Source organism: Littorina saxatilis, linkage group LG3 (assembly GCF_037325665.1).
Source record: "Littorina saxatilis isolate snail1 linkage group LG3, US_GU_Lsax_2.0, whole genome shotgun sequence".
In the NCBI taxonomy this organism is placed as follows: Eukaryota; Metazoa; Mollusca; class Gastropoda; order Littorinimorpha; family Littorinidae; genus Littorina; species Littorina saxatilis.
In genome coordinates this window covers 59,472,469-59,482,468 of record NC_090247.1, presented here as the reverse complement: position 1 = coordinate 59,482,468, position 10,000 = coordinate 59,472,469, and the positions used below count along the sequence as shown (strand labels likewise).

The 10,000-nt window shown below is 40.4% G+C and overlaps 2 protein-coding genes and 1 long non-coding RNA gene across 4 annotated transcripts in view; 1 reads left to right on the top strand and 2 right to left on the bottom strand.

Annotated features, from left to right (window-relative positions):
* LOC138962809 (uncharacterized) overlaps positions 1 to 2,970 on the top strand; it is a 15,644-nt gene extending 12,674 nt beyond the window's left edge. Inside the window, exon 7 of the mRNA XM_070334768.1 lies at positions 1,137 to 2,970. Within this exon, the coding sequence (XP_070190869.1) occupies positions 1,137 to 1,516 (380 nt within the window). The 3' untranslated portion in view covers positions 1,517 to 2,970. The remainder of the gene's footprint in view (positions 1 to 1,136) is intronic.
* Positions 2,971 to 3,195: 225 nt separating this feature from the next.
* Positions 3,196 to 9,049, bottom strand: LOC138962810 (uncharacterized). 2 transcript variants are annotated; one of them, XM_070334769.1, is made up of 4 exons: positions 8,842 to 9,049; positions 8,215 to 8,334; positions 6,508 to 6,607; positions 3,196 to 3,617 (listed from the first exon to the last, which is right to left on the bottom strand). In XM_070334769.1, the coding sequence occupies exons 2-4, from the start codon at positions 8,261 to 8,263 to the stop codon at positions 3,269 to 3,271; spliced, it is 498 nt and encodes a 165-aa protein (XP_070190870.1). In that variant the 5' UTR covers positions 8,264 to 8,334; positions 8,842 to 9,049; the 3' UTR covers positions 3,196 to 3,268. The 2 variants fall into 2 exon arrangements, with proteins under 2 accessions (XP_070190870.1, XP_070190871.1); XM_070334770.1 differs by having other exon boundaries at positions 3,196 to 3,596.
* A 316-nt stretch (positions 9,050 to 9,365) lies between these two features.
* Positions 9,366 to 10,000, bottom strand: part of LOC138962808 (uncharacterized) — a 4,275-nt gene continuing 3,640 nt past the window's right edge. Inside the window, exon 3 of the long non-coding RNA XR_011454606.1 lies at positions 9,366 to 9,500. This is a non-coding gene — a long non-coding RNA (uncharacterized lncRNA). The remainder of the gene's footprint in view (positions 9,501 to 10,000) is intronic.

Genomic DNA, 10,000 nt, shown 5'->3' with positions numbered 1-10,000 from the left:
TGTGTGTGCGTGCGTGTAGAGCGATTCAGACCAAACTACTGGACCGATCTTTATGACATTTGACATGAGAGTTTCTGGGTATGATATCCTCAGACGTTTTTTTCATTTTTTTGATAAATGTCTTTGATGACGTCATATCCGGCTTTTCGTGAAAGTTGAGGCGGCACTGTCACGCCCTCATTTTTCAACCAAATTGGTTGAAATTTTGGTCAAGTAATCTTCGACGAAGCCCGGACTTCGGTATTGCATTTCAGCTTGGTGGCTTAAAATTTAATTAATGACTTTGGTCATTAAAAATCTGAAAATTGTAAAAAAAATATTTTTTTTATAAAACGATCCAAATTTACGTTCATCTTATTTTCCATTATTTGCTGATTCCAAAAACATATAAATATGTTATATTTGGATTAACAACAAGCTCTGAAAATTAAATATATAAAAATTATTATCAAAATTTTTTTTCGAAATCAATTTAAAAACACTTTCATCTTATTCCTTGTCGGTTCCTGATTCCAAAAACATATAGATATGATATGTTTGGATTAAAAACACGCTCAGAAAGTTAAAACGAAGAGAGGTACAGAAAAGCGTGCTATCCTTCTAAGCGCAACGAATACCCCGCTCTTCTTGTCAATTCCACTGGCACTGCCTTTGCCACGGGCGGTGGAGTGACGATGCTACGAGTATACGGTCTTGCTGCGTTGCGTTGCGTTCAGTTTCATTCTGTGAGTTCGACAGCTACTTGACTAAATGTTGTATTTTCGCCTTACGCGACTTGTTTATTTCATTTGTTTGTGGGGCGACGGGGTTATAGGTAGTGGAATCCTCCTTTTAAGACATACACTGCATAATTAACTGTGAGCAAATCAGGTCTTAATATTGGGTTAAACGTACAGAGATTATGAACAGAATATCTTAGAAAACTTGGTCTTGAAAATGTCTTATCAGGGGTTGGGGATCTTAAAAGGAAGGGCGTCTTTTTAAAGGGTAAGGTGGCTGAGGGAGGGGCGGAGGCAACGAAGGTGAGTCGTATGTAAGCATTTGCTTTCCTTGTTTCTCAACAAACTTGTTCATAGTGTGTTGCCGTCGGCCAAACTAAGCTTTAATGTTTTACGTTTTGCGCATGACACTATCAGGTGCTCAAGGCAACTCTCCAGCTAATGTCTCCACCGTGGCTTCCAATACGCCTCAAGACAACACTCCAGCTAATGTCTCCACCGTGGCTTCCAATACGCCTCAAGACAACAACTGGGTGCCACCCTCAGCGTTCAGTGTTGGTTCCATTGCTCCAACTTCTACTCCCCCCACTTCCGATCTTAAGCAAACCGTGGAATCTCACTTTTCCAAAGCCAGCGGAGTCGCCGAAGCCAGCGGAGTCACAGAAGCAAGCGAAGTCTCCGAAGCTAGCGGAATCACCGAAGTCACCGATGTCAGCGATGTCAGCGAAGTCACCGATGTCAGCGAAGTCACCGATTACAGCGAGACGTCAGAATTTAGCGGGATATCAATCACATAATGACAATGACAATCAAAAACCCACTTTAATTACAAAATCAAAAAACTAGAAAGGTTGCATATTTGGAACCATTATTTCAGGACATAACAACCCGTTTGCAAGACAACAATTAATGTCTTAAGAAGGAATATATACTAAATACGTTATTTGTTGCATCTAACGTGCCTGTTAGTGATATGCCCCCCCCCCCCCCTCCCTCCAAAAAAAAAGAACAAAAAGACACAAAGCCCTAGACGATTATCGCCCTGTCGCACTGACGTCCATTGATATGCAATGTCTTGAATGTACATTTTGTGGTGTTTTTTGTTTTTTTGGGGGGACGGGGTCTTAAGGTAGTAGAATCCTCTTTTTAAGACCTAAAACAAACCTGTGAAAATAAGGACTTAAAATGGGGGTCAACTTACAGAGGTTATGAACAGAATATCTTAGAAAACATGGTCTTATCGGGTGTTGGGGGTCTTAAAAGGGAGGGAGTCTTCTATGGGGTAAGGTGGTTCAGGGAGGGGCGGGGGTAACGGAGGCGAGTCATGTGTAAGTATTTGTTTTTCTTGATTTGTTGGCAAGTACGTTGTGATCGCTCAGCATTGTATTTTGCCCATTTCCCAAGGCAGCGGCAGCAAAGATCAATTGCCGATGAAATCATGGCAATTATGACGATTAACATGATACTTTGTATGTTAACTTAAACTTGTCAGGTGCAAATGTGTGTCAAATTTCAAAACACTCCCTAGCCTACCTCACAATTATATAGGTCACGAAGCTTTGAGATAACCCTTGCATGAGTATCTGGGCACAGGTTTTGACATCAAGTTGATTAACGTTACTGTAAGTTCCGATTTTATTCATAAAAAGTGCCCGTTAAGAATTTGTTGTCTTCACATGTTCAGAAACCTTGATTTGAATCCCGAGGTTCTCTGAGCCTTTTACCGCCGCTTCATAGAATCCGTCATAACTTCTTCGTGTGTTTGTTGGTTTAGAAGTTTGAGTGGGAAGAGTAAGAATGTGCGTGGACATTGGCGATTGTCTGCAATAAGATCGTGTGTGAAAAAAAAGCAAAGCCTGGGTCTGTTGTTCCAACAATGTGCTACTCGCAAAGTCAGAAACATAGCCAATGACTGTACACATGTGTTTGTACACACACACACACACACACACACACACACACACACACACACACACACACACACACACACACACACACACACACACACAAACTCCTTACAGTAAAAGACTTCATAATCAGACTGCTTTATTCGAACTTTACAAATCTTTAAATCACAGCTTAAACCAACACAACCTCCCAAATCCACGAAATTATTACGAAAGCAAAATAATAGAATGGAAATATAACATATATATTTAAACGTAATACATTTCAAACGAGAACACGCACAACATTTGCGAGCAAGAGCAAATCAATGATCGAGAGAAAGTAATGCACCTGAGAAATTAGAAACAAATATTAGCATGCGCATTTTAAAAGAAAGATTTACGTTTCTTGCAGAACACACACACACACACACACACACACACACACACACACACACACACACACACACACACACACACACACTAACATACCAACACAGACACATACAAACAACACAAACACACACTATCATATATACACACACATACTAGCACACACACATGCATACTAACACACATACGCACCCCCCCCCCCACACACACACACACCCTAAAACACACACACAAGCACACACACACGTGTCTCAGTCTGTCTTATCTACATTAATTACTAACATCAGCATGGTCGTAGATGTTATCGACAACCACCACACGCTTTTTCTCCCTTCTCAATTCATGGTATTCACCATCGAGCATTTGCGGCAAGGCATGATCATACGTGCTCTCACTTCCGCCCAAAGCAACCAACCGCTGCCCCAGTTTCTGATGAAGTGTGACGTAGCCAGTGTCGTCATTTCCTGCTCCTGACACCACTCTGGCTTCATCGTATGGTGAGACCGTCTGTGGATCCATGGTGGAGACTTGCTGCTCGGGGCCTCTGTGGTGAATGTTGGAGACGGCTGTAGGATTCTGGGCGTTGAGCTTAGTTGAACTGTTTTCACGTGTTCGTTTGCTGTAAGGAGATTGGAACCTTGTAACATACTTAATATGCATGCACTTTCTTAGAACTAAACGTTATATGTGTTGGTAGTATTGACGTACATTTTACAGACAGAATGCTACAATTGTTTGTTGTGATATGTTTCGTGGAGTGCCAGACATGTCTGAATTCCAGAAACGTGAGTTGTAGACTACGCTAAAAGCATTACCTGAACATGTATTAATATAGCTATTCTGATGGACACGTGGGGAAATTCGGGGGCTGTGATTGGATGGTCTCAAACATCCCTTTTCTGATCATCAAAGCATAACGCTACGGAAGTTGGCCATTTTTGCCGATATCCAAAAGCATATCGGCAATAACAAAGACGCATGGTTCCGGTTTCTTCCACGTGTATAAAGTACACGCATACCTCGCCAGGTTTGTTTCTGTGACTAGTCGACAGACGATGCCATTTGCTTTGTGTGTGTTTTTGTTGTTGCTTACTATACATGACATACATTACGTGTAAAATCCAGTTCTTTAACAGGCAACAAACCTTGCAAATTTCCAGAAGCTGCAATCTGAAGCAACCTATCTCTGATTCTAGCAGACGATCTCTCCAATGTTTAACACTAAATCAGCAAACTTTCCTGTCACATAGAACATCATTGTATAGTGCAATGTTGAAATGAAGTTACAGGTCTGAAACACTTAGTCGTTTCTTCTGAGACAATCCTTGTTCTCTTATCATCTACAGATTTACCGCAGTCTTCACCACGCGAATTTCCAACAGAAGTCAGACTTTCGAACATACAATCTACGTAGGCAAGCATGATACGTCATGACGTCATATGATTCCTAACATATTGACGTAAACATCCGATTATGTCACACGCTTTCCTTCTTTGCCACTACTAAAGCAAACGTGTGCAAGATTGTATGTTACACGCTTTGGAGCATGTGCAAGAACGGATTCAAACTCGAAATCGTCCCTCCAAAAGCCCCAAAATGCACACACGACTTTTATTTCTCCTGCTGTTGTCGTGTCTTCTCTTTACAAATTCTTCAACGCTGAGAATACTGAAAACGGCATCCCAGACTACAGTACTGTTTCCATACGCGAGTTTAGCTTCCCTTGGAAAGTGGCTCGCTCAGGAGGCCTGTTAGTCTGAAACTAGAAGGACAGAGTTCTGAACATAGATGACAAAGACCCCGGAAAGAACAAACATTTCGCGGATGCAGACACAGAAAGACGTCATGAAGAATGGAATGCTTCAAAAGATACAGACTGTGACGATGACTGTGACGTCATTCACATATACCGAGACGTCATTCATAGTTGTTCGTTAACTTTCGTCAAAAAGTAGATCTCTCCACAATGGCTGCTCCTGTGTTTAGGTTTATCAAGCGTGAGTATGCAAAACGTGTTTGTTCTCTCCTCTGTTGAAGCTGTGAGACATAATCGCCATTACGAGCTAGTCGTGTGACAGAGAGTGTTCTTGCACACTCGACTGCTAAAGCCGTCGTGAAACATCTACAGTCTCGTGTGCAAGAAAACTCTCTGTCACACGACTAGCTCGTAATAGCGGGTAATCTCGAGTTTTCTCCGCAATACATGTCCGTGGGGTTATTTCCGTGGCTTCATGCGGAAAGGGAACCGTCGTCTGCAATCAACGACATGGACCATTCTGGTACTTGTTGCTGACAAAAACAGGATTTAACACAGAATTTAATGTCAGAATAGCTATATAAACGCTATTGTGTTTTCATCGTAGCAATAGGGTCCGATATTTAGACTCGGAACAAGTATTATGCGACTCGTCTTCGACTCGTCGGTATAATACTTGTCTCATCTTAATATCGGGCCCTATTGCTACGCTGAAAACACAATAGCTGTTATCGGGATTTGGGGCTGAAGTCTTAGTTTGATGGTTAGAAATGCTGACAGTTAGCAGAAAATTCACTCAACTTTCCCAATTGGATTGGACATTTTTTTTCATATTCATAAGTAGAAACTTCAGCACACACAACAAGAAACAAGAAACAAGTCGTGTGAAGCGATATAAAAACATTTAGTCAAGCTGTCGTCATCAAAGTAACAGATTGACACAAAAAAACAGTCATCGTCGAGACCATAATTATTAAGATAGTCTCGACTAACCACACCGAAAAACCGAGACGGGTCACGCTCGTCTCCGCGTAGCGCGCGAACGCAGTACTTACTTAAACCTATTTTCTGTAATTCTGAGCACATTTTTATAGTAAACATGACATATGTATATGTTTTTGAAATCAGGAGAAATTGGGGAATACGATGCAATCATTTTTTTATATGTTAGTGAAAACTCGATTTTAATGACAACTTTAATGAGCAAACTAATTAACTAATATTGTTACGCTGCGGAGCTGAAATCCAATCCCTGAGTCCGGACTTTGTCGAAGATTGCTTGACCAACATTTCAATCAAAAAATGAGGGCGTGACAGTGCGGCCTCAACTTTCACAAAAAGCCGGATATGACGTCATCAAAAACATGTATCGAAAACATGAAAAAAACATCCGGGGGTACAATACCCAGGAACTCTCATGTGAAATTTCATGAAGATCGGTTCAGTAGGTTTTTTTCTGAATCGCTCTACACACACACATATACACCACGACCCTCGTCTCGATTCCCCCTCTATGTTAAAACATTTAGTCAAAACGTGACAGTGCGGCCCTATGCTCCACAGGGAGTCTACAGGAATAAGTCAAGTGACTAAATGTATAAACAAACGGTCATCAAGTAAAATAAAAAGAGTAATCAAAAGTGCCTGGTTTATTGGTAAAATTGCATCTTTTCTTCGATTGAAAGAAAGTGAAAAGACAAAGACAAAATACAACACAGGGGAACCAAAGCGTTAACATATGTATCCACTTACCGTTTTTTTACGATACAGCCGACAGTAACAACAGCAACAACAACAGCAGCACATACACCAGCACCAATACCAGCCATACAGATAACGCACACGCCTGTGTCTGTAATTATTTTTAAAAAATCTATTTAGTATCTCATTTTTTCATTGAAAACTGCATCGCTCGATCAATTTCACTACGTCGACAAATATCTCGTTCACATACTCATTTACTCAATCACATACTCAATCTCTCAATTACGCCCTCAGACAGTAAATATTGAACCTATCTACCAAAGAAATCCCCATTTTTAGTTTTTTGGGCAGGAAGTGTGTTTGTTTTTTTGTTATACATGTTTGATTCCTGCATGGAAGTATGCTTTTGATGTGGCTGATACGATAATACAGCGGATTGTTACTAGTCTGTAATTTGTGTCCCTTTTCTTTATTTGGTGTTTAACGTCGTTTTCAACCACGAAGGTTATATCGCGACGGGGAAAGGGGGGGGAGGGGATAGAGTCACTTGTCAATTGTTTCTTGTTCACAAAAGCACTAATCAAAAACTTGCTCCAGGGGCTTGCAACGTAGTACAATATAATATTATTACCTTACTGGGAGAATGCAAGTTTCCAGTACAAAGGACTTAACATTTCTTACATACAGCTTGACAAAAATCTTTACAAAAATTGACTATAATTCTATACAAGAAACACTTAACAAGGGTAAAAGGAGAAACAGAATCCGTTAGTCGCCTCTTACGACATGCTGGGGAGCATCGGGTAAATTCTTCCCCCTAACCCGCGGGGGGATTTTGTGTCCCTCCATCTGTTGGTTATAGAGACTGTGGAAGAGAAGGTGATGATGGTACCGGTTGTTGTGTTGTTGTTGCCATCATTTGTGTCATAGTCATCGTTACTTCAAGCTCACCATATTATATGCGTAGCTCGTTGTAGATGTCTTCCTGGATTTTTCACGAGTGGGGTTTTATGTGTATGTTTTCTTCCATGACATGAAGGTAGTCATACTCCGTTGTTAGCGAATGCTGCGTATGTTCGTGTTTCTTGAACCCACCGAAACTTGACATGGAGTAATTACATTATCGTCTCCACACTTGTGTTTTTTCGCAAAGGGGGGAGGGGGAAGAGGTTGGGGGCGATGTATGGATCTAGCAGGTCTGCACATACGTTGACCTGGGAGATCGAAAACAATTTCCATTTAATCAGGCGCAGCAAGGATTCGACCCCGAACCTTCCACACGGAAGGCCGACATGTTAACCACCAGGCCACTGTGCCCGTCGGTACATGATTTTCGCGGCTCTACCATTTTTCTAGTTTGTTTTTAGTTGCATTTCGAAATTTGATTTTCTTCAAGAAAAACATTGTGTTTGCCATGACAATAATGTGTTAATATATAAACATCTAGGGCTGTTTTCAGTATTGTTGATAACATGTTCTGTTTGATTAAGGGTATGCAGCTGTGTTCCTTGTTTTCACAACCTATTTTATTCATGTTTTTATTACTTAGTGGAAGAATCTTTTGTAATGTATGTTTGATGGTGTATGCTTTTAATTAAGCGTTGTTGACTATGAATGTAGATGTAAATGCTTGTATAACTGTGTTTTAATTTTAAATGTGTCGAGCGCAAAGAGCATAATTGTAAAGTTATGATGTTGCGCTATATAAATGCTCATTTATTATTATTATTATTATTAATACCCTAAAACACTCACCGTCTTCAGCCTTTGCTATTGTGCAGGACGTGGTGTCTCTCAAGGTCATCGTGGATTGAGCAGGAGTTGAAATCTCTTGGGATGCAGGTTTGGTCGAACAGGTTAGACTCACGTTCCTCCCTTAATTGATGTATGTATTGTATTAAACGGTGAACAACAACATTTACAAAGAAAGAAAGGAGGGATTGATAGAAGGACGGAATACAGAATCAAAGAAAGAATGAGTGAAAGGTAAAGGCAGGACGAAACAAAGGAACGGAGAAATAAAGTAATACATAGGAATTGAGGAACGAAGACATGGAAGATAGGATTTGAAAAACTACTTTAGAAAACATGAATGAAAAAGACGCAAAAATTAACAAAGAGACTAGGGAGAGAGGATAAGGAAAAGGATAATGATTCTGATAGAGTGCCAAAGATTAAAGGTATTGTAAAATATGTAGTGTCACACACACACACACACACACACACACACACACACACAGACAGACACACACACACACACACACACACTCCCTCACACACACACACACACACACACACACACACACGCACACACACACACACACACACACACACACGTACCTCGAGAATAGCAATACTGCACTGTTCAAATGTTCTACTTACCAAAATGAAACCAAAAAAGCCCAGGCTGATTAATTCTTGCAGAGACTCGAAACAACGGCGATTCTTCTGTCAGTCTTACATCCGTGACAGCAGGGAATGTTCGGGCAAGCAGCAACCCTCTGTCATTGCTTGAACTCTTGGACAAATCAGTGTTAGATGTGACGGTTTTATTCTGATGAAAATATACATACTGAGCCTTCAATGTTTCGTTATTCTATCTACATTGGGGTGTGCACGTTAAAGATCCCACGATTGACAAAAGAGTCTTTCCTGGCAAAATTGTATAGGCGTAGATAAAAATGTCCACCAAAATACCCGTGTGACCTGGAATAATAGGCCGTGAAAGGTGGATGCAGCGCCTAAAGGCAGTCGATCTACTGGCCGATGTGAATGCGTGATATATTGTGTAAAAAATTCCATCTCACACGGCATTAATAGGTAACATGCGCCTTGAGTCGCCTTGTGTGGTGAGATACGTGCGCGATATAAATCCTCGTAAATAAATAAATAAATAAAAATATTTTCCTTTAAGGAACGCGGACCTGCTAACGTCCCTTCACATATGCATCTTTCAAGATGGCTGTCTGTTGAATCCGAGAAGAAATGCAAAAGATGGGACGAGTGGCCGTTGTTGATCGCACAGGGGTCAACAGGCACGTCTAAAAGAAAAGAACTGTTTTAAGGGCACTGTCATTCCCGTGTTAACTATTCTATTCAATATCTTAAATATCTATATGGCTTTATCACATGAAAAAACCTGTCATAAAGCCATCCTTCCATTCAGACGCATACCGACATTCAACAGATGTATTTGTATATGTTAATTAATTGATTGATTGATTGATCGATGGATGGATTGAAATTATAGATTTTTTCATTGATCGATTGATTGATTGATTTATTGATGGATTGATTGACTGATTAATTGATTGATTGATTAGATGATTAATTGATTGATTGGTTGGTTGGATGATTGCTTTATTGATTGCTTACTTGCTTGCTTGCTTGCTTGATTGATTGATTGATTGATTCATTCATTACATTCATTCATTCATTCAGTCAGTCAGTCATTGATTGATTGATTGATTGATTGATTGATTGATTGATTGATTAAGACTATTCCTCCAGGCTCCACAGTGCCTTTCACAAAAATAATGTA

What these genes read in the sequence shown, in the direction of transcription:
- LOC138962810 (XM_070334769.1), bottom strand. Translation starts at nt 8,263, where the DNA reads ATGACCTTGAGAGACACCACGTCCTGCACAATAGCAAAGGCTGAAGAC. An exon ending in AATAGCAAAGGCTGAAGACG is followed by an intron (nt 6,608 to 8,214) that starts GTGAGTGTTTTA and finishes AAATAATTACAG; the next exon opens with ACACAGGCGTGTGCGTTATC. An exon ending in GGCTGTATCGTAAAAAAACG is followed by an intron (nt 3,618 to 6,507) that starts GTAAGTGGATAC and finishes ATCTCCTTACAG; the next exon opens with CAAACGAACACGTGAAAACA.